The sequence below is a fragment of the Pseudonaja textilis genome, chromosome 3 (genome assembly GCF_049901715.1).
Source record: "Pseudonaja textilis isolate UNSWEBS1 chromosome 3, rPseTex1.2, whole genome shotgun sequence".
Lineage (NCBI taxonomy): Eukaryota > Metazoa > Chordata > Lepidosauria > Squamata > Elapidae > Pseudonaja > Pseudonaja textilis.
The window spans coordinates 11,384,577-11,409,788 of NC_141992.1; the positions used below are offsets into that span (position 1 = coordinate 11,384,577).

The window sequence follows — 25,212 nt, forward strand, 5'->3', positions numbered from 1 at the left end:
CATCACAGGAGGTTTTCAAGAAGAGACTGGACTGCCTTCTGTCAAAAATGGTATAGGGTCTGTTTGGGTGGGGGGTTGGACTAGATGACCTACAAGATCTCTTCCAACTCTGTTAATCTGTATTAAATGCTGTCGGTTCACCATTGTGTTCTTTAACTTCCCAGACTAACTACAATCCTGGGGCTTCTAGGTGGTCTTCTATTCAAAGACCAATCTAAATAAATTAGTCTTGCCTATTTCTAAAGCAGGATATTCTGACTTAGGTCATTGTTAAAATGTTTGTTAAGGACCTTTGCAGAAGCACATGAAAATCTGAAATCACCCACCATTTTGCGGAGTCAAGCATGAGCAAGCTGTCTCAGTCTGGGACAGAGGAGGATCCCATCACCAGGAGGGTTGCTCTAATGCAATGTTTCTCAGCGTTGTCAACTTGAAGATGTCTGGACTTCAACTCCTACAATTCCTTATCTAACATGCTGAATGAGAAAGCCTGGGAGCTGAAGTCCACACCGTCTTCAAGTTGACAAGGTTGAGAAAACCAGCTCCAATGAATAGTAGAGAAGGCTTGTAGTCAAGATCTCAAGATCTTTTTTAGTCGTTCAAAACCTGGCAGGTGAACGATGTCATACTTCTGAACCAAAATTAAAAAACACATCCCTGTTACTGTGTGACAAAGAGGAGCTATTTTCTGTGAAGTATAGCATGTGTCTCAGTCAAGGCAGTATCCTTGGAATTAAGCTTCTTGGTCTTTGCAAACACCTATGTTTTACGTGCACTAGCCAATGAGATTTATGCACACATAAAATGGAAATATGCAGTAGAGTTCAATAGGATGCAATCAGCTTACATTCAGATATGTCAATTAAACCGGGATGTAAATGAGGCTGCTAATTACTAGGTCCATGAAAAAGACGAATTTCTCTCCTTTCTATCTTTTAAAATGTTATTAAAACACTCGCCCATATGCCGATCACAAATCTCGGAAAGGATTTGACAAGCCAAAGCTAGATTTTAGTCTGTAACTTCTAACCACCAAATGGTAGTACAATTAGGACACAGCTCTGGGTGTATATGTATCTAGGTGGGTGTGGGTGTATTTGTAGACACGTGCACAAAGAAGGCCACTCCATATTAGACATTTGGAATGAGTATGGAGGTAGTGGTGGGCTTATAGGCTGACAATTCCATTCAATTTTGACAGACGAGCTGGAAAGAAACAAAGTCAGATTGTCCATGGGCACAACAGCCCCATTGAATGGTGACTATCACGTGTTCCGTGTAAGCTCAAATTGAAATGTGCAGCCAGGAGGTCAAAATCTGTTGACTTTTTCCATGTGTCTATACCAGAAGATAAAACATACAAATAGAGTTCAAGCGAATAGGGGAGCTGTCAGAAAGAGATGGATCTTAGCATTTTTTTTTCCATTTTAATAATGATGGAGGAGTGTAAAGACCTTTCATTTCCCCTACCCTACTCACTGATTGTAAACCACCTGTTACGGTATGGATAGAGAGAGAACTCTTTACTGTTTAACTCCTGCGCAAGTAAATGATACCTTATGGAGAGTTTGAGTCATATTTTGTTCAGTCTTTTGAAAAAATAAAAGAGAATAAATTGGAAGTGGAATGATAAGAGGCATGGAAGAAGAGGAGAGTTTGGACACCTTGGATACACACATACACATCATCATACATACATTCATACATACATACATATTGAGGAAAGTTAGATTATAAAAAGCCATGGACATTGTCTTCAAGTATCTAAAGCAAAGGTGGCCAGCCGTGGTAACTGTAAAATTTGTGGACTTCAGCTGCCAGAATTCTGGGAGTTGAAGTCCACAAGTCTTACATTTGCCAAAATGGGACACCTCCAATCTAAAGAGTGTGGTATAAGAAGATGTCCATGGGTGGTGGTGTGGTTCAAACGTCAAGATGGTGGCCACTATGATTTTGTTGACTTCTCTTCTCTTTGCAGATGCCCCTGGATAGAACTGAATTTTTTTCATCTCAGTTTTTTACTTATTAGGTTAATGTTCTTCATGCTCCGCCATGAATAACAAATTATTTTAAAGCTTTAGGAACATTTGGTCTTTTTTCAGCGCTTTAGACATGATTTTACTAGGTATTAGTTGAATTGCCTCATTCTGTAACATTTCTCCAGATGGAAGGAACAGGAATGGGTGATTAAAAGATATGGGACAAAAATATGAGGGAAAGTTGTGTAATGCACTACTTTCAAGAGAACAGAAATGTATTTTCTCTTGATGAAAGAGGTATGGGCGACAGTATTAAAAATAATAGAATAGCTTCTCATTGAAAAGCTATGAAAGCTGAGATTATCTTCTTGCCAGAAATACATAAAACTGGTGAATAGCTGCCAGTTTTTAAGGATAGCTGAACTGGAAAACAAGATATGGTATTTGGAACTTCTCATATTAAGGAGTGCTGAAATTATAGGTGGGGCAGGGAGAAAGAAGGGTTTCCTTTTATATTCCATAAATTTAAAAAAACAGAAAGTACGGTGGTACATTTTATACATGATTGAACAGACGATAACCACACATTAGTATGAATGTATGAATCTACCAAGGCTGCAGGCCGAGAAACATTTAATACAATCTCAAAACTCCTAGCCAGTAGACTGAAAAGGAGTCATTGTAGTTACAGTAGATAATAAAAGCTTTGAGGCTGTATGATAGAAAAATGTTAACATAAAACATATTGCAACAGCATTTCCAAGAGAAAATTCTAATCTTTATGTATCTCAACAAGTGGATAACACTAACATTGAATTTTATTTAAAAAGTATTCAAATAACCTTTGTGGCATAAAATTTAAAAAGGAAATCAATAGGTCAGTTACACTGGAAGGGATAGGAGAAACTGTTAAAATTTTAAATTAAATAAATTGCTGAAACCAGATGGATTTTCATCATTTTTTCTAAGATATTTTTGGGAGCAAATAGTTCAAACCCTGCAGTCTGTCATCTCAATAGTTATGACAAAAGCATAAAAGTCTGAAAGACAAATTATTTATAATAATAGCTTTGCTTAAATTTCCACAAAAATCACAGAGAACCAGAATTTCTTTTTTTAATTAATATTTTATTTTTTAAAAACAAAAATACAAACCTCTATTCACATTGAAAGTGTTTGTGTCGTTATTAATACATACCTCTCCTTTTATACGTAAACATCAACTCTTATTTCTATCCTCCACCCATTTGTACCATCTATCCCAAACTGCATAATAGTCTGAATCATCGTTGCCTCTTAATACCATTGTGAATTTATCCAGTTCCACACAATCCATTATTTTTTGTGTCAAATCTTCTTCAGATGGTATCTTTTCCTTCTTCCATCCCTGTGCGAAGGCTATTCTCGCCGCAGTTATGATATGTATAATGATGTATCGGAGACCTTGCTCAATTTTCCCTTAATTATTCCTAATAAGAATATTTCCGGTTCAAATTCTAATTTGTGATCTGTAATTTCTAATAACCATCTTTGTACCCTCATCCAATATTTTTTAACCTCTGGACACTGCCACCAGATATGGAAGAACGTTCCTTCTTTGTGTTTACACTTCCAACATTCTGCTTTTGTGTTTGGATACATTTTGGCCAGTCTTGCTGGGGCTAGGTGCCATCTACAAAACATTTTATATTGATTTTCTTTAAATGCTAGAGAACCAGAATTTCTTAGGTCTACTTATTGCATTATTAAACTAAAATTCTAATGCTTTTCACATCTTGGTTGCTACGATGTAAAAAAGATGTTGAGACTCTAGAAACAGTGCAGAGAAGAGCAACAAAGATGATTAGAGGAGTGGAGGCAAAAACATATAAAGAATAGTTGCTGGAATTGGGTATTCTAGTTTAATGAGAAGAAGAGGTGATGTGATAGCAGTGTTCCAATATCTCAGGGGCTGCCACAAAGAAGAGTGGGGTCAAGCTATTCTCCAAAGCACCTGAAGCCAGGACAAGAAGCAATGGGTGGTAACTAAACAAGGAGAGAAGCAGCCTAGAACTAAAGAGGAATTTCCTGACAGTGAGAACAAATAATCAGTGGAATGGCTTGCCTCCAGAAGTTGTAAATGCTCCAACACTGGAAGTTTTTAAGAAGAGATTAGAGAAACTTTTGTCTGAATTGGTATAGGGTTTCCTGCCTAAGCAGGGGGTTGGACTAGAAGACCTCCAAGGTCCCTTCCAACTCAACTCAACTCTTCTCTTCTCTTCTCTTCTCTTCTCTTCTCTTCTCTTCTCTTCTCTTCTCTTCTCTTCTCTTCTCTCCTCTCCTCTCCTCTCCTCTCCTCTCCATTCCATTCAAATGTTTTTACTATCAGTTCTGTGGGCGTGGCTTGGTGGGTGTGGCAGAGGAAGGATACTATAAAATCTCCAGCCAGAGATGGTATTTGCTGGTTCTCCGAACTACTCAAAGTTTCCACTACCGGTTCTCCAGAACTGGACAGAACCTGCTGAATACCCACCCCTGATTCCATTCCATTCCATTCATTATCTGGCACTTGGTAATGCAATCTGCATCTGATGCCTGAAGTGGAGCGATCCAATGGATCCGTTCTCCTTATTGTGAACGGTGGCACTGGTCAGCTCCAACGCAGGGAGTGATCTGACTGGGAGAAGGACAGATGTTCCTATTTCTACCAAATCACATTACATCTGCTCTGAGATAAAAACTAGCTCTAATGCCTGGCCTTCTGTATGAACGAGGCCCCCGATGACCATTAAATGTAGCAACAGAATGTTTTACCCATCTTTAATGCTTAGCTGCTGAGTGATAATATGTCAGGGAGAACCTTAATGGAAACAGTGCTCTCCACAAAGAGCCCCAGACCACAAACAATAATCCAATATGATTTGTTTGCATTACTGTTTCAGATCCATATATAATTGGCACTTGTGTACTTTTTTTTGAAAAGAGCCCCAGACCAGGAACTACAAACCAAAATTATTTTGGGGGGGAGTACAGTTGTTTTTTTTTCAAACCCATAATAATTGCCACTTGTGAATTGGTTTCCCATTCCAAACATGTTGGAGTTCTCTATGATGAATTATATTCCTACCAGGGGACTAGATTAATGATCAGACCCACTGCTTCGAAAGATAAGCACTTAGGATAGTGTGCAAAATAGGACCAGGGAAAGCAGATTGGTATTTTTAGAAAAAAAAAACATTTTTGAAATGGTTTCAAAGGACTTGCCTGCATCTGTCATAGAAAGCACAGCTGTTATGGGATATTGCAAGTGTCTTTAGAAGTTTGGCTACTCGTTCATGTAGTTCAAGATAGAACATGCAATCCTGAATAACAGAGTTGGACGGGACCTCAGGGATCTTCTAATTAGTGGTCCGATTCAAATATTTTTACTACTGGTTCAATGGGCGTGGCTTGGTGGGCGTGGCAGGGGAAGGATACTGTAAAATCTCCAGTCAGAGGTGGTATTTGCCGGTTCTCTGAACTACACAAAATTTCCGCTACCGGTTCTCCAGAACTGGTCAGAACTTGCTGAATACCATCTCTGCTTCTAATCCAATGACCTGCTCAAGCAGGACTCCCTATACAATTTCAGATAAATGGCTGTCCAGTCTCTGTTTAAAACCCTCCAGTGATGGAGCACCCACAATTTCTGAAGGTAAGCTATAAGTCCACTAGAAGGCAGAAAAACATAGTTGTTTGGACATTTGACATCCACGCCCAGTAGTCTTGTTATGGTAAATAACATGTTTATAGAGAACATAGAATAATAAGAGTTGGAACATACGTTGGAGGTCTTTTAGTCCAATCCCTTGCTCAATAACAACAGCACTTAGACTTATATACCACGTCACAGTGCTTTAAAGCCCCCCTCTAAGCATTTTACAGAATCAGCCTCTTTCCCCCAACAATCTAGGTCCTCATTTTACCAACCTCGGAAGGATGGAAGTCTGAGTCAACTTTGAGCCTGGTGAGATTCGAACTGCCAAATTGCAATCAGCCGGCAGTCAGCAAAAGTAGGTTGCAGTACTGCATTCTAACTAACCACTGCGCCACAGTGGCTCTCCAATGTTATCCCTATAATATGCTGGATAAATGGCTATTCAGTCTTTTTTGAAAGCCTCCAGTGATGGAGCACCCACAACTTCTGAAGGTAAGCTATTCCACTGATTGATTTCTCTAAACTTTAGGAATTTTCTCCTTAGTTCTGGGTTGCTTCTCTCTTTGGATAGTTTCCATGACTTGTGTCTCCTTTGGGTGTTTTTATTTTATTTATTTATTTATTTATTTTGATTTGTCAATCACTTACAAGATAATAGTATATACATAGTTCTGAATACATGAAATGGGTACATATAGGAAAAAAAAATAGGACAGGGACGGTAGGCACATTGGTGCACTTATGCATGCCCCCTATAGACCTCTTAGGAAAGGGGTGAGGTCAATAGTAGACAGTCTAAGGTTAAAGTTTTTGGGGTTTGGGGAAGAAACCACAGAGTCAGGTAGAGTATTCCAGACATTGACCACTCTGTTGCTGAAGTTGTATTTCCTGCAATCAAGTTTGGTGTGGTTAACCTTGAGTTTGTATCTATTGTGTGCTCCTGTGTTGTTATGGTTGAAGCTGAAGTATTCATTGACAGGTAAGTCATTGCAATATATGATTTTATATACCATACTTAGATCAGACCGAAGACGGCGTAATTTGAGGTTTTCTAGGTCTAGAATTTCAAGTCTGGTGGCATAAGGTATTCTACAATGAGTAGAGGAGTGGAGAATTCTTGTGAAATATTTCTGGACTTTCTCAACTGTGCTAATATCAGATACGTAATGTGGGTTCCAGACTGATGAGCTGTATTCGAGTATTGGCCAAGCAAATGTTTTGTATGCTCTAGTTAGTAGTGTGATATTACCAGAGAAAAAGCTATGTAGGATTAGGTTAACAACTCTTAACGCCTTTTTGGCTATGTAGTTACAGTGGGCTCTAGCACTTAGATCATTAGAGATGAGTATTCCAAGGTCCTTTACAGAGCTTGGATCAAGCTATTCAGCTTGTATTTTATTTTCTGATTTTTTTTTGCCAATATGTAAGACAGAGCATTTATTTGTTGAGATTTGAAGTTGCCATTTGTTTGACCATTCTGATACATAGTCAAGATCTTTTTGAAGGGTAGCAGTATTGTCTGTGGTATTGAACAGCTTTATATTATCTGGGATGAGAACGCAGTTGCTCTTAATGTGATCACAGAGATCATTTATGTAGAGTATGAAGAGAGTTGGTCCTAGAACACTGCCTTGGGGGACACCACTGTTGGCAGGTACAGAATTTGATAGGACGCTCCCAATTTTGACCATTTGTTGTCTGTTTGACAGGAATGCTTCTATCCAGTTATGCAGGTGTCCAGAGATACCATAAGATTTTAGTTTTAGGAGTAGTTTGTCGTGTACCACTGAATCAAAGGCTTTACAGAAGTCTATGTAGATTGCATCTATTGCTTTGCCCTAATCGAGTTGTGTAGTGCCTATGTTTTTGTAGTGTAAGAATTGCAGATTACAGGATAGTTTTTTTTTGAAACCAAATTGAAGAATAGCTTGACTCCCTCTTCCTTGTGGCAGCCCCTGAGATATTGCAACACTGCTTTCATGTCACCCCTGATCCTTCTTTTCATATCCCATTCCTGTAATCATTATTTGCATGTTTAGCCTTCAGCCCCATAACCATTCTTGTTGTTCTCTGCCTTTAGATGACCTACAGTGACTGGCAGCAAGTGGGTAAGACAGGAGTGAATCAGTTCTCCCCAACATACCATACACAGCCTCTTAAATACAGGTAGTCCTCAACTTACACACATTTATTTAATGGCTGTTCGAAGTGACAATGGCACTGAAAAAAGCATTCATGGTTGATTTTCAGAGACACAGACCACTCTTTTGAAAACAACAAACTCCATATTTTGGACAGAGAGGACCGCTGTTTTGAAAGAAGGGTCCAAGAGGCCATCTATGTCAAAATTGAACAGCCCTCTCTCCACAGAGGGGGAGGGATACGACATCATCTATGTCCAATCCACAACACAGTCCTTTCAACAGTTCCACAACGGCTCCACACTCATTTGCACCAGTCATGTGACCCTGATGAAATAGATAAATCTCCAGGTGGCCTCGACAGCTCCCTAAAAGGATACAAATGACCAGCTGACTGCAAGGAGTATAATCCTTCCATTCCACACCATCCAGTCAGAGCTGAAGAAGTTTCTTGGATGAGAAATAAAATGTCTTCAAAGAGAAAAAAACAGAAAGTCCAGTTGCCTCCTGAAAAAGCATCTTTGGGACATGGAAACCTAAGAGAAGAATTGCCCCCTTACAACAAAAATCCCAGTCCCTTTCATTTTGTATCCCCACCTCCTGTAACCTTCAGCACTAAGACAGGCAACAAAAATAAACAAGTGGTTTCTTTTTTGCTCTGCACAAAATATTCCATCTGGATCACTTGTGTGCCAAAAGATGCACTGTACCAAAAACCTACAGGCCTTCCCCTAAAGCGACAAAACCAATGCAAACAAAGATGATTTTGGAGGTAGAGATGTGTTGTGAGATGCTACAGAAATTACCAGGTATTCTAAGGGGCTGTAATCAGCAACCATTCACCTGTAGCTGGTCAAAAATAGGACAGTGTTGGAGGAATGTTAACAATGACAATGCAAGAAAATTAACTAAAGATAAAGGTTTGGGCCAAGATAGCTTTTTTTTTTTGAATCTGGGAATCATCCAAACACTTGTTTTCTTTTTTTTCCTAATCGGTGCCATCTGTTTGAAAAGGATCAGATCCAAGAGAAGGATTCCTACAGATTGTCAATTTCCTTTGCAAGGTAGCATTTCTACACAGGGCTTTGTCTAGACGGTATATTTCAAGGACAGATAGGATTTAGCGTGAGCCCTTTCCAGAAGATTGCCTCTGTCTCCCAACCAGGTGCTTGGAAAGAGAAGAGAACAGCCCTCAATTGGCAGCACCCTCTAATTTCCCTGCAGCCAACACTGCAGAAAAGGAAGTTTAGATGCCTCCAGTTACATGTTTTCAAGCTGTACTCAGCTGTTACACTGTCAACAGCAAACGCTGGAGCTGATGCAAGCCAATGTTTTGCTTTTTAAAAAAAAAAAAATTATCACACCACAGATTCCCAGCCTTTTCCTCCCTGCAGGCTGATATAACAGGGTTAGGTACTCTTTTGTTGTTGTTCAGGATTCTTTCTGAAGTGTCTTCTGGAATCGGTGCCTCTTCAGAATTGGGATTCCAAGAGGAACATGGAATGATAGAGTTGGAGGGGACCTTGGATTTAATTTGATGCTCCTATTTCTTTTTCCCCTCCTTGCTCGTGTCTATTCTGTTAGCAGGATGCATAACTGAAGAACAAAATGGTACCATAGTTAAGGTGTTTTCAGTCGCCCCTTGGTCATGGAAACTTCCTCAGGGAGCTTGGGCCAGTTCTCCTCCTCCCTCACCAACTTACTTCACATAGTTGTGATACAAGAATACTGGGAAGACTTCTCTGTTTATCTTGAATTCTTGGTGGAAAAACCTCATATAGGACCAGTGAACGGGTGAATAAATGAACAATGGAACAAAAGAACTTATCATTGAAGCAAGACAGAAGTCCATCAAGTCAATGTTGGCTGTATTTGTCCAAACACAATCTCAGATAGGTCAGTTCAAGACTCAGGAACTGCCATGTGGAAAGCTCAGTTAGTTTTTTCTTGGGTGTGTGTGCATTGTTTGGCGGGTGGTGGTGGAATAGTTCTACAGGGTCTGGATGTCAACTGAAGTGTGTTTTGTTATTACACAAAGTAACGGATATTGCTAGTATTCAATTGTCCTGGTCTTATTTATTCTATAGAAGTGTGCATAAGTGCTTGCTGAATTATGAGTCTACTGGACAATTGTAATATCAATTTCTCTACAAAGTTCCCTTCCTTCCTTCCTTCCTTCCTTCCTTCCTTCCTTCCTTCCTTCCTTCCTTCCTTCCTTCCTTCCTTCCTTCCCTCCCTCCCTTCCTTCCTTCCTCCTCCTCCCTCCCTTCCTCCTTCCTTCCTTCTTCCTCCTCCTCCCCTCCTTCTTCCTTCCTTCCTTCCTTCCTTCCTTCCTTCCTTCCTTCCTTCCTTCCTTCTTCCTTCCTTCCTTCTTTCCTCCCTCCCTTCCTCCCTCCCTCCTCCTTCCTTCTTTCCTCCCTCTCTTGCCTTCTTTGTCTCCATATCTCCCATTTCCTTTCTCGTTCTCATTCCTTCCTCCCTCTCTCCCTTCCATGCTTCTGCACTACTGGTTGGATACTGTGAAACCACTTAAGCAAGTCAAGTATCTAAAGCGATTCCTAAACTAGATTAACATTTTGAATACTTCTGGTCCCCAACTCCTTCTTTGGTGTCACCAAATTAATTCTTTTTCATGGTCAAAATAACTTACACCATGTCTGGATCTGACTTGTCGTTTTCCAACCCTCTGACAGTGTGCTGGTTTATAGTTGAAGATTCAATGTATTGTGAAAGCCTACAAAAGGGATTAATTTAGTCCCCGGGCTGAATGAGTTGTGTGAATACCACCCCTTCTGTTCCAACCCCACATAGCTTTGGGTTCTCTGGGAAGATCACCACCAGCCCAGTTGCCTTGTTTCCCATTTTTTGTTTAAGCATCAAGGAGTGTGAATCACGCAGCCTTCGAACCTGACTACGTGGCTCTTCTCTTTGGTCCTTAACGCGATTCCTCTCTGCAGCCTTCCCATAGCCTGGGAAGGATGTCAACTGATGTCCAGATTCACTAAAGAAAGTCCAACTGGTGATTAAGCAAAGCAGCAATTGGGAAGAAATCGGTTATCTGCAACCCGGGTTGCTTTTAAGCCTCTCCTTTCTTGCTTTGGCTTCAACAACACTCAGCAGGACTACCTCAAAGCTGTGCCAAAGGGCAAAATTTAAAGTGGCTTTTAATGGGGCCTCCTAAGGCTCTGAGAAGTTAAACAGGTAAGTATTTTTCTTTTTTCTACTTTGAAAAAAAAGGCCTTGATTGCCAGAGTTTTTATTCCCTCCCTCCTCCCTCAAGAATCTACCACTCTGCTAATCACACAAACACTTCAGCCTGGCTGTATAATATTTTTTTTCACGTGGGCTGCAGGAAAGGAGAGAGGCGAGGAGGGAGAGGAAAAAAGGAACGGAAAGAGGAAAAAAAAGTTCTGCACAGTAGGCAAATTTAAGCTAACTTTTAATTAACATTTAAGACACAGAAGTCTGATCATGCAAATTTGTTGGCGTCGCCTCCTGGTTGCTTGATTGTTCTTGATTGAATACGATAAAAATAGACTTTATGTGAACCATTGTTGGGCTTGGATATGCCCTTCTCTCTGATTAAACACTGGTTTGCCTCAAATGGGTGTCCCCAGATGGCTAATAACTGTGTGTCATCTTGGAAGCCATTTTTTTGAGGCTTCTGGGCTGCCACATTCAGTGCCTGGGAATTGGGGAGGGGGACTTCAAGGAGCAGTGGACAATTAGCCAGAACAACATTCCTTTCTCAGAGAGTCAAAGACATGCTACTCTGCACCTGGAGGGGAGTGCCTGGGAATAGTCTCTAGTTGGAAAGAAGTAACGATTGGATCATGTGATGAACTATGGGGTGCAGGTGTTGTGGTTCACCGGCAGCAGGTGTGGACAGCAAAGGTCTCTGATAGCGAGGACTCAGATGAGGGGCCTGCGTGTGATGCAGGGATGGGGCTAGGACTATTGGACAGTGGGGTGCTGCCTTCAGAGATTGTGGAGTCTGGCAGCAGTGATGCAAAGGACTCCAGAGAGCCTGTGCCCAGTGCGCATACGTGCAGGGCTGCTCGAGGGAAAGAGCAGCTGAAGCAGCAAGGGCGACTTGGGACTAAGGCTAGAAGGTGATGGCCCCTCCCATAAGGGATAAAACTAGCCCTCGGGGATGTGTTCTTTGCAGAAAGCAAAGAAATTCTTTAAACTCATAGTCCTCGTTGAAGCCCTGCTTACTCCGGTTTGTTTTTGAAACTTCTGTTGGTGGATATTTAATCAGTAATTAGTCTTCTGTTCTTGGCAGCCTTCTGCAACCTTGAAAGGGCTTGCTTTTGATATCAGACAATTAGGTTTATGTGTCTCTTGGCTGGGAATGCACTGAATTCCCAGCACCACTTTAAAAAGGGTTTGCTTTTATACACAATTTGTGTCTGTTTAATTTGAACAAGGCTTGGGTCAGAACAGCAGGGGTTGGATTTTGGTTTCTTTTTGGGCTAGGGAAAACCCAGAAAGCTCAGATTCAGGTTTTCTTCAGATGTGCCAGTATGACATTTCTAATAAAATGGATCTTTGAGAAGATGACAGTCTCGGAGTCTTTTAATTTGGAGATTGTTACTTGGGACGCTGACACCGTGTCTTAGGCAGAAGGGTGTTCTCACCCCAAGCTCTGAGAAGCCAGATGGAACTTAATCCTGATCTTGGATTGAGGAAATCCAAAGAATTCAAGACAAGGATTAGGAGGGGGGGGAGGCATGATTACTGTCTTCCGGTACTTGAGGGGCTGTCACAGAGAAGAAGGGATTGACTTATTCTCCAAAGCACCTGAGGATAAGACAAGAATTAATGGGTGGAAATTCACTAACAAGAGATCCAACCTAGATTTAAGGAGTAATTCTGGATATGATGTAATGCTTGAACAGTGGGAGAATATGTGGAATAAAGGTTTAAAGTGTACATTAAATTATAATTTAAAAGAAAATTTCTGTCAGATGATGTATCGTTGGTATTTAACTCCAGATAAATTGTCAAGAATATATACAAGTACTCAAATGAATGTAGGAAATGTAAATGTAAAAAGAAGAGACTTTTTATCATCTACAGTGGATGTGTGATAAAGCAAAGAAATATTGGAGTAGGATTCATATCTTAATACAGAAAATGCTTAAAATAAATATAGAAAGAAAACCAGATAATTTTTTTTTCTTTTGCTGGCTTTTGCCCACTATCCACTTCCCCTTTCCTAATTTCTCTAATATTTGCTTTTGTATTCTTTTTGTATGTCATATTATAAATTAATAAAACTATAAAAATAAAAAAGGAGTACTTTCCTGACAGGCAGAACAATTAATCAGCTTTTGTCCCTGGAACTGTAGGTGGCTCCATTACTGGAAGTTTTCAAGAAAAGATTGGAAAAGACAAATGCCAGGAAAGTCACACTGTGTCCAAATTTTAATAATTACTTAATAATTTTTTTCTAAAAAAAAGAGAAAAGATTGGACAGCTATTTGACCAGGATGGTATAAGGTCTCTTGCCTTGAGTAAGGGGTTGGACTATAAGACCTCTATGGTCCCATGCCCCCATGGAGGGGCACAACTCACTAAGTAACTGTCTTGCTTAGCAACAGAAATTTTGGACTCAATTGTGGTTCTAGGTTGAGGACTACCTATATAGCACAGATCCTGACTCCTGGTTATTATTTTTTTTATGTCTTTTATACATGGGCAAGATCTGATCATATTTTCCCCCCAAAAGTAAACTATCCCTAAGTAATGAAATCCAGCATTAGCTGATTCTTATAACAGAGGTAAGGTATAAACAAAGTTAATTTTTTTTTCCTTTAAAGAAAATAATTGCACAGATAAGATTTAATATGTTGCTCATCAGAAGTTGGTAGAAATGAATCCTGAGCTGGTTTAATTCTTTGAGCATCACAGACTGTGAGATATATATGCGCACAGATTTATGTAATAAGATAATTAGTTCTTTATCTTTCTTATGCAGGCATAACTTTCTATTTGATAAACAGCTGTGGGGATATGACTGAACTCGCTGCTTCAGTCAGGCGATCATTTCTGTCAAAATTATCAGTCACAGGCAGCATCAGTGCTCAGAGACTATTCCTTAAATTGATTGTTCTCGATTGCAGAATTTCTGATTTAGCGCCGTGGCATTTATGAGGAGCTGTCTCTTCTTCCCAATAGGAATTATTTCAAATTATTTCCACAAATCTATTTATAATCGTAGCCAAGACAATAATCTAGAGCCAGAATCAGCGCCGATGTTATATTTCCTGAGTGAAAAAAAAATACAGGGAGGCCTTGACTTATGATAGCAAGAGAGGCCGAAATTTCCACTGACAGTTGTTAAGTGAGCTTTGCTCCATTTTACAACCTTTCTTGCCACAGGTGAAAAGTGAATCATCTCAGTTGTTAAAGTTAGTAATACAGCTGTTGAGTGAAACTGGCTTTCCTGTTGATTTTGCTCCTCAGCGGGTCACAAAAGGTGATCACGTGAGGCAGGACAAAGCAACCGTTATTAATACCTGCCAGTTGCCAAGCAACTGAATTTTGTTCACGTGAGCACGGAGATGCTGCAACTGTTTTAAATATGAAAAACAGACCTAAGTCCCTATTTTTAATGTCGCTGGAACTTTGAATGGTCACTAAACTAATGGTGTAAATTGGGACCACCCTGTATATAAACAAGTCCATATGGGGAAAAATTCTAGACCTAGAAAACCTAGAACTACGCCACCTTCAGTCCAATCTAGTATATAAAATCATACATTGCAATGTCCTGCCTGTCAATGAATACTTCAGCTTCAACCATAACAACACAAGAGCAAACAATAGATACAAATTCAAGGTTAATCGCACCAAACTTGATTGCAGGAAATACGACTTCAGCAACAGAGTGGTCAATGTCTGGAATACTCTACCTGACTCTGTGGTTTCTTCCCCAAACCCCAAAAACTTTAAACTTAGACTGTCTACTATTGACCTCACCCCTTTCCTAAGAGGCCTGTAGGGGGCGTGCATAAACGCACCAATGTGCCTACCGTCCCTGTCCTATTGTTTCTTTTATTTTTATTTTTCTTATATGTATCCATGTATTCATAACTATGTTTTTACTTATACCTATTTTCTTGTAAGCAATTGACAAAATAAATAAATAAATATTATTCACACTTAGACTTATATACTGCTTCACAGTGCTCCTCTCTAAGTGGTTTACAGAGACAGACTATTGCCCTCAACAATCTGGGTCTTCATTTTATCCACCTCGGAAGGATGGAAGGCTGAGTCAACCTTGAGCCTGGTGAGATTCGAACTGCCAAATTACAGGCAGCTGGCAGGCAGCAGAAGTAGCCTGCAGTACCGCATTCTAACCACTGCGCCACCACGGCTCTTAGGCTAAAAATGTTGAGATGCCTGCCATGATTGTATGTTTGAAGAAAAGTCCCTTTTTTATTTATGTTGCACACATAACACGTGAAAAAAAATGAGCAAGGCTTCCGTTGTGTGGCTTTATCTGCCATATTGACTTTTCTGAGCCTCCACGGATGCCTCTGGCCCTCTAATTTCCTCTGCTGTCATCCTGCTTTGAGCTGAAGCAATAATTCCTGCTGTGGAGCACGCAGACTGTAGCAGCAATGCATGGTTATGTCCTTTTGCAATACATTTTTATCCTAAAGCTATTAAGTCTCCAACTATTTTCTGTGATTGACAGGTAATTTAAGAACACGACAAGAGACGCTTTCGGTTGCTTTAGTGCCAAATTTGAGTCCTTGATTTCTTTTTCTTTTTTCTGGCACTGCTCTTGACACAGCACTCCCTCGCTATTGTTTGGGTGAGGTGGAGAGCATCTTTTCTGCTGTAACTCAGGGCACAAGTGTTTTAAATCACCATCTAGCTTGGTACAAGTTCAGAGTTTACATTCTTTCCATTAAGAAAATGCTAAATCTTTGCTGTGCAGGTAGTCCTTGACCTAGGATTACAATTTTTAAGAGGAGAGATTTTCTATTGCTAAGCAAGATAGGGGTTAAGTGAGTTGCACCCGATTTTACAAACTCTTTTGCAAAAGTTGTTAAACAAGTCACTGCAGTTAAGTGAATCACATGGACACTGAGGGTATCCAACCTAGAACAGAATAACAGAGTTGGAAGGGACCTTGGAGGTCTTCTCTTCCAGCACTCTACTCAAGCAGGAAACCATATGCCATTTCAGAGAAGTGGTTGTCCAATCTCCTCTTAAAAACCTTCAGTGTTGGAGCATCTACAACTTCTGGAGGCAAGTCGCCCCACTGATGGATTGTTTTCTCTTTCTCAGGAAATTTCTCCTTATTTCTAAGTTGCTTTTATCCTTGATTAGTTTCCATCCATTGCTTCTTGTCTTGCCTTCAGGTGCTTTGGAGAACAGATTGATTGCTTCTTCTTTGTGGCAGCTCCTTAGTTAGTTGAACATTGCTGTCATGTTTCTCCTACTCCTTCTTTTCACTAGACTAGACATACCCAGTTCCTGTAACTCCTCTTTGTATGTTTTAGTCTCCAGTCCCCTCATCATCTTTGTTGTTCTTCTCTGCACTCTTTCTAGAGTCTCAATATTCCTTTTTATATTTTGGCGATGAAAACTGGATGCAATATTCCAAGTGGGGTCTTACCAAGGCTTCCCTCATTACTTTTGTTTGTGATAAACCAACTGGGAACTTCAGAATGTTTATCCATTGAATGCAAGAAGAATTGATCAAGTCTAACATTGTCCATTCTGCACTTTTACCATATTCCTTGCCAAACATCAAAATTTCCTTTGCTTTTCTATTGATTTAACACATTTATATCCTGAGCATGTTTTTTTTTTTCATGAATAGCAAGCCAGCATTCTCAGATGGTCTCCACCTGAGTAGACCTATTGACCTGTTGAACTTCAGTTTCGAAATTCCATCCTAGGGCTGCTTGTCCAATGACAATATTTAGTTTCTAAAGCCTCCCTATGTTTTCCTTATGGTTTTAATAATTGCATTATTTGCTTCAAGAATAACAAAATAATATGGGCATAGAACTGCCAGTCTTGTGTGCTGGGAGGCATTGAAACGCGACAGGAATTCATTATTGAGAAGAAGATTATCTCTGCATTTTTAGTCCAGAGAAAAGTAAAAAGTTGACTTTATTAGTGCTTTACGTGATAATATCCCACACAGTCTAAGTCGGTTTTTCTCAACCTTGGCAACTTGAAGAGGTGTGGATTTCAGCTCCCAGAATTCCCCAGCCATCATGCTGTAATTTCACACACTGGCGGCGCCTGAGTAATTCTGGGAATTGAAATCTACAAATCTTCAAATTGCCAAGGTCAAGAAACATCGGTCTATATCTTCTTCTCAGCACAGCTACTATAGGTTCTCTGCCAATCTTGCAGTGGTGGGATTCAAATTTTTTTGCTGCCGGTTCTGTGGCATGGCTTGGTGGGCGTGGCTGGGAAAGGATACTGTAAAATCTCCATTTCCACCCCACTCTTGGGGGAAGATTACTGCAAAATCCCATTCCTTTCCCACCCCACTAACCTGCTTTCCAGCTCCGTTCTCTTGTGCAGGGCAACAAAAGAAGACCCAGCCAATCAGCTGGGACTCAGGAGACGGAGAATAGATGGGGGTGGGGCCAGTCAGAGGTGGTATTTGCTGGTTCTCCAAACTACTCAAAATGTCCACTACCGGTTTTCCAGAACTTGTCAGAACCTGCTGAATTCCAATTCTGCAAACTTGGATAGATATCTGGAGAAGGTCTTGAAGAATCTAGTCCAAAGTTCTTCTCAGTGACAGTATGTATACAGGTAGCACTCAACTTACAACAGTTCATTTAGTGACCGTCCAAATTTATTACCGGACTGAAAAAATTACAACTGTTGCAGTAACCTCACGGTCATACTATATAATCAAAATTGGGATGATTGGCAACTGATTCATATTTATGATGGCTGCAATGTTCAGGAATCAGGTGGTCATTTTTTTGCAATTTTCTTTACAAGCAAAGTCATTGAGAAAGGCAGATTCATTTAATAACCATGTTACTAACTTAATAACTCCAGTGATTCACTTAATACCTGCGGTGAGAAAAGTTGTAAAATGAGACAAATAAAAACACTTAACAAATATTTACGTATGGACAGAAATTTTGGGCTCCATTGTGATCAAAGACTACCTTTGCCTACTGCGTCCCTAACAGATGACTGTCCAACCTTTGCTTGAAAACCTCCAGCAGGACAGAATTCACATCATTATAATTGATCCCAGTATCTAACTACCCTTACTGTAAAGAAAGTTAGTATGAACCTTCAACCAAAATCTTTAATTTTGAATTTAAGGTGGTCTCTGTGATAACAAAAAGTAGGGACCTACCCTTTTCTCTGTGGTAGGTTTTCAGGTTTTTGGAGAATGCTATTGTGTCCCATTGAAATCACAGGCTGAAGTGCATTGTGTAAATCCCAAAGGTGCTTTTTCAGAAAGCAGCTGGACTGTTTTTACTTTCTTTCTTTGAAGATGTTTTGCTTCTCATCCAAGAAACTTCTTCAGTTCTGACTGGATGGTATGAAAGGGAAGGATTTATATTCCTTGCAGACAGCTGGTTATTTGCATTCTTTTAGTCCTTGAGGCCACATTTAGAGAGTCATTGAGCCCTTTTTCTTCAATAGTGAAGCGACACAGGCCAGAAAACATCCTACAGCCAAGAAGGCTCCTCAGCTATTTGCACTACTCAGGTGACCCAGAGGACATAGATAAACCACCAAATAGCCTTAACAACTCTCTAAAAGAATACAAATTACCAGCTGTCTGCAAGGAATATAAATCCTTCCACCCACCCACTCATCCAGTTAGAGCTGAAGCAGCTTCTTGGATGAGAAGCAAAGTGTCTTCAAAGAAAAACAACAAGAAGAAAGCTGTTGAGTAGCGGCGGACACACGAGGCAGACACGGAGCTGAAGGCTAACATTGCTTTATTCGAAGCATAACGGGTTGCCGCGGCTGCCGCGGCTGGGCTGGCAGCCAGCTGGCGGCAACAGCTGATGCCGTTTGACAGCTCCTTTTATAGCCGGCTGTCAAACGGCATCAACCAATGGGAGCGATCGGCGCTCCCGCCAGGAATGCGGACCAGATTGGGGACTGTAGTTAGTCACGGAACACAACAAAAGCCCACTTGCCTCCTGAAAAAGCACCTTTGGGACAACCATGACTTGGATGACTGAAAATCTCCACAGACTTTTTGCATTGTGTAAAGTATTCCTAGGTATTTTATTTGGCGTCATTCTGATGGTGAAACCCAGTCTTCTATTATTCCTTATGTGCAAAAATATAACAATGTCTGGTGATTGCTTGATGAGACAAGATATTTTCTTGGGAAAGTAAATAACTGAAAATTAATTGAGAATGACAGAGATCTTTAGAGGTTGGTACAATGGGATAAAGTGTCTCAAAATACCATAGAAGACACTTCAGATTTTCAATATTTGAAATCATTAGCTATACATTTTACACTGAAAGCAGTAAGATTCATGTTAAAAAATATTTGTTTTCTGAGAGACAAGCATTATTTACATTCATACTGCCAGAAGAGTAAGTAAAACTAGCATTTGTGCATTTGATATGAATTGTCCTTTTTAATTTTTTATGAACTAACTTCCTTCCTTCCTTCCTTCCTTCCTTCCTTCCTTCCTTCCTTCCTTCCTTCCTTCCTTCCTTTCTTCCTTCCTCCCTCCTTCCCTCCTTCCCTCCCTTTTCCATTGGCTAATTGCAATAAAATATATCAGATTTAAATACTACCAAGAGTAAACTTTCCTTACGTTACACCCAAGAAGTACATGGATTTCCACAGACTGTTGATAAACATTTAAACTTCTATGTATTAGTACAGTATCTTTGACAAGAATGTATGAACATACAGTAAATTTTAAAAAATAACATAACCACTAGATGTCACCACATTTCACTCAAATAAAAGAACAAAGAAAACTCCTTTGATCTTTGCTAACCTGTCTTTTGAAACTTGCCATCTTAACTTCCAAACTACTGCAAGCACTAGATACTCGAGGAAGTTCAGATTGACACGAAAGGAATGGTTTTACACTCCATAGTAAGAGCCAATGAAATGACAGGGTTACTTAGAGCATTGAAGTATACTATCTCCATGAGGCATGGTGTGCACAATTTTGTTCCATCATGGAATAATCTACCGTTCTCTGGAATGTTCTTTCTTCTCAGAAGGGAAAGTTCTTCCAAACTCCCTTCGTGATACTTGTGGGAAGTTTTATATCAAAATACAACTAATCCTTGAGTAACAACAGTTCATTTATTGACCATTCAAAGTTACAATGTCACTGAAGAAGGTGACTTATGACCGTTTTTCACACTTACTACCGTTGCAGTCTCCCTATGGTCACATGATGCTTAGCAATTGACTCATATTTATGAAGGTTGCAATGTTTTGGGGTCATATGATCGCTTTTTGCGACCTTTTGACAAAAAATCAATGAAGAAGCCAGATTCATTTAACAACCATGTTACTAATATAACAATGGCAGTGATTCACTTAACACCTGTGGCAAGAAAGATGATAAAATGAGGCAAATTTCACTTAATAACTGTCTCATTTAGCAATGGAATTTTGGAGCTCAGTTGTGGTCAATTGTTATTCTGTTTTTGTTCTGTTACATCTTATGAGACCAAGAAGAAGGACCTTCTCTGTGGTAGCTCTCTCCCTGTAGATTATCAACCCTGCAGAGAAATTATTGTCTCTCACTTCGATAGTCTTTTGGGAGGCCCCAAAGACCTGATTTTGCCAACAGGCCTGAGAACCCCTAGATGATATGGAACCCATCAATTGGTTTGTTTGATTGTCATCACCAGAAGGTCAGTGAGTTTTCACTGGATTTTGTATTTGGAGTGTTACTTCTATAAGCCATCCGAGAACAACATACGTGAGTTGGGCGGCTATATGAACAAATAAAGCTTTTGTGTACTATAGTTTCTGAGCATCTTCTTGCCCTCTGTGTACGTTTGGGAGACCAGCTACTTCAACTGAGTCCAATTTCGACATGCAACTTGAAGTAAGCTGACTGAGCCATAACTGTAGACCATATTGTCCCAAAGGTGCTTTTTTTTTTTTTTCAAGAGGCAACTGGACTTCCTGGTTTTTCTTTGAAGACGTTTCGCTTCTGATCCAAGAAGCTTCTGCAGCTCTGACTGCACAGTGGGGAATAGAAGGATCCAGTCTTGGATCCAGTCGGAGCTGAAGAAGCTTCTTGGATGAGAAGAGAAACATTTTCAAAGAAAGACCAAGTCCAGTTGCTTCTTGAAGCCATGACCTAGATGACTGAGAGTCTCCATAGACATGTAGACCAGAGGTGGTATTCAGCAGGTTCTGACCAGTTCTGGAGAACCAGTAGCAGAAATTTTGAGTAGTTCAGAGAACCAGCAAATACTACCTCTGACTGGCCCCACCTCCATTTATTCTCTGCCTCCGGATCAGCCAGGTCTTCTTTAGTTGCCCTGCACAGGAGAACAGAGCTGAAATGCAGGTTACTGGGGTGGGGAGGGCATGGGAATTTTACAGTATCCTCCCCCTGCCACGCCCACAAAGCCATGCCCACCAAGCCACACCCACCAAGCCATGTCCACAGAACCGGTAGTAAAAATTTTTTAATCCCACCACTGATGTAGACAATAGACCAAACCTAGGTAGTACGAACAAAAGCTTCCCTTGGCTAAAGTGGTTCCTGGCATTTTAATAAGTTGCATCAACGAGTTTCAGCCCTTCGCACACATTGTGCAAAAGAGAAGATCAAAGGTGATATTGATGTCTTCAGTGGAAAAACTCTGAGAGGAAAAATCAACTCTTGTCACAGAGAGGCAAAAGCTTTGATATTTTTTTGGCGCTATCCCTCTGCTTGGCTCCTACCTGCCATTTTTCACTGCCTCAGGACAAAGTGGTAGCCAGATAGCTGTGTTTGGTCATGAATCATTTTTTCACAGCCTCTCTCCATTTTTATTTGCTGAAAATCTCCGTTACTCCGTTATCTGTCAAGTGCTCCCTATCTGCTAAGCCAGCAAACAAGAGACAAAGCCATATCAAATGCCCATGAATTACAAACACGCCGTGCGTCCATAGATCATTGCGCTGATGTATTGATACTTACGGTGCTGCTAGTGAATTCGGGTGGGTTGTCGTTCACATCTGTCACCATAATGATGGCTGTCGCTGTGTTCGAGAGACCGTAGTTAAGGTTTCCTTCCATATCGGTGGCCTGAATGATGACTGTGTATTGCTGAACTTTCTGGAAACAAAAGAGAAAAAGGAGACAAGAATGCATGATGTAAAATAGTATGTTATTCTTTTCCCGTTGCTAAGTGCAAATCTATGGAGAGCTATTCCTAAAATTTCTTAGGAACAAGTTTTCTTTCGCAATGTTGTTTCTTCCCAAAGTGATACAGGTAATCCTGATTTGCGACCGTTCATTTAATGATGTTTCGAACCACACTAAATTGTGAACCATATATAATTGCAGGAATTGGGCATGGCTAGTCCAGTGAAAAAAAGGACTAGGGGGTGACATGATAGCAGTATTCCAATATTTGAGGGGCTGCCATAAAGAAGAGGGAGTCAAGCTATTCTCCAAAGCACCTGAAGGCAGGACAAGAAGCAATGAATGGAAACTAATCAAGGGAAAGAAGCAATCTAGAATTAAGAAGCAATTTCCTGAGAGTTAGAACAATTAACCAGTGGGATGACTATCCTTCAGGAGTTGTGCGTGCTCCAACACTGGTGGTTTTTAAGAAGAAACTGGACAGGCACTTCTTTATAGGGTGGTATAGGGTGGTTAAGTAGCAGGTTGGACTAGAAGATCTTCAAGATCCCTTCCAACTCTGTTATTCTGAAAAAAAGTGACTAATGATTGTTTTTCACACTTACAACTGTTGCAGCATCCTCATGGAGGATAAAACGATCAATGACAGTGGTTCGTCAAAAAAGGTGCTACCAAATTTCTATTTTTTTTGCCACCATAGACTGAAATGGATCTCCAAAAGGGATCTAGTGTGGGGGAATTTATCTTTCTCAGCTGCTGGCAAAAATGAAATATAGTAAAAAAGTGACCTGTTTTTCATTCAGAGCCAGTGCAGAGGTGGTGTTCAGCAGGTTCTGACCAGTTCTGGAGAACCAATGGCAGAAATTTTGAGTAGTTCAGAGAACCCACCAATACCACCTCTGATTGGAGATTTTACAGTATCCTTCCCCCTGCCACGCCCACCAAGCCAAGCCCACAGAACCGGTAGTAAAAAAATTTGAATCCCACCACTGAGCTAGCGGGAATACTTGTAGTGCTGAACCTCCTGAGCTTTGACAAAAATGGTCTTGCAAGAGACACATATTGAAGTAGAATGCAGGGGTGTCAAACTCGTGTCGTCGTGCTGGCATCGCATGACTTTTTTCCTCTTTGCTAAACCAGGTGTGGGAGTAGCCAGTGCATGACGCATCCAGCCTGTGGGCACGATTTTGGCAGCCCTCCCCTATAGGATATTAAGCCCAACTGCCTTTAATGGATGGCTTCCTCCCTGAATTTATTAGATCCCTCTGTGAAGTCATCCAGGTTGGAGGTCATTGCTGATATCATGGCAAAGAATTCCAGTGTAAGAAACAGCTCAGTGATCAAACACAGAACAGAAAAAGTCACCTGGAGCTTGGAAGGTGAAAAATGCAAGAGCTGAGGACATGTTGATGACTATTTATGCATGTATGTATGTATTTATTTGTCAAACATGTACAAGATAACAAGTATAAGTATGATCATAAACAAAAACAAAGGAAATAAATACAGATAAATGGGGAGGATAAGACAGGGATGCCAGGTGAGCTTATGCCCGTCCCCTTTAAGGACCTCTTAGGAATGGGGTGAGGTCCACAGTAGACAGTTTGAGGTTGAAGCTGTGAGGGGTTGAGGCTGCAACAATGGAGTCGGGTAGGGTGTTCCAGGCATTGACCGCTCTGTTACTGAAGTCAGATAACAGATAATCAGAGTTGGAAGGCACCTTGTAGGTCATCTAGTCCAACCCTCTTCCCAAGCAGGAGACCCTACACCATTTCTGAAAAATGGCAGTCTAATCTCTTCTTGAAAGTCTCAAGAATCTGGAGGCTAAATCATATTGTGAATGGCTAAGGAAATTAGGTATGTTTGCCCGAAATAGGAGGCGGCTTAGGGGAGACATGATAGCTATCTTCCAATACTTGAAGGGCTGCCACAGGGAAGAGTCCATTTGTTCTCCAAAGCACTGGAGGGCAGGACAAGAAGTAATGGGTGCAAGATCATCAGAGGATGATCCAACCTCAAAATAAAGAGGAATTTCCTGATTAATCAATGGAACATTTTGCCTCCTGAAGTTGTGGGTGTTCCATCATTGAAGGTTTTCAAGAAAAGATGGGACAACCCTTTGTCTGAGACACAAACAATCAGAGTTGGGAGGGTCCTTGTAGGTCATCTAGTCCAACCCCACACCCAAGCGGGAGACCCTACCCCATTTCTGACTGATGGCAGTCCAGTGTCTTCTTAAAAGCTTCCAGTGATGAAACTCACACAACTTCTGAAGGCAACTTCTGTTCCATGGATTGACTGTTCTCACTGTCAGAAAGTTTCTCCTTATTTCCAGGTTAAATCTCTCCTTGTTCAGTTTCCATCTATTATTCCTTGTCTGGCCTACAGGCGCTTCAGAAAATAGCTTGATCCCTTCCTCTCTTTGGCAGCTCCTCAAATATTGGAGTACTGCTATCATGTCTCCCCTGGTCCTTCTCTTCACTAGACTAGCCAGGCCCAGTTCCTGCAACTGTTCAGTATATGTTTTATCCTACAGCCCCCTAATCATCCTGGTTGCTCTTCTCTGCACATTTTCTAGAACCTCAACATCTTTTTATAGTGTGGTGACCAAAACTGGATGCAGTACTCTAGGTGCGGTCTTACTAAGGCTTTACAGAATGGTATTAGTACCTCCTTTGATCTTGATTGTATCAAGGTATGAAGACTCCTGTCTTGGGCAGAGAATTGGTCTAGAAGCAGAGGTGGTATTCAGCAGGTTCAGGTATCCAGCAGTTCTGGAGAACCAGTAGCGGAAATTTTGAGTAGTTTGAAAAACTGGCAAATACCACCTCTGACTGGCCCCCACACAAGAGAACGGAGCTAGAAAGCAGGTTAGTGGGGTGGGGAGGGAATGGAGATTTCACAGTTTCCTTCCCCTGCTGCACCCAGCAAGCCACGCCCAGCAAGCCACACCTACAGAACCGGTAGTAAAAATGTTTGAATCCCACAACTTCTCTAGAAGACCTCAAGGTCCCTTCCAACTCTATGATCCTATGATTCTAAGGCCCTAATGGCGAAGCTATGGTACATGTGGCAGAAGTGTCATACAG

The 25,212-nt window shown here is 40.8% G+C and overlaps 1 protein-coding gene across 1 annotated transcript in view; it reads right to left on the reverse strand.

Moving 5' to 3' along the window:
- The window catches only part of CDH4 (cadherin 4), a 995,035-nt gene that overhangs the window by 56,518 nt on the left and 913,305 nt on the right, over positions 1–25,212 (reverse strand). The window contains exon 8 of the mRNA XM_087928929.1: positions 21,956–22,093. Within this exon, the coding sequence (XP_087785055.1) occupies positions 21,956–22,093 (138 nt within the window). The remainder of the gene's footprint in view (positions 1–21,955; positions 22,094–25,212) is intronic.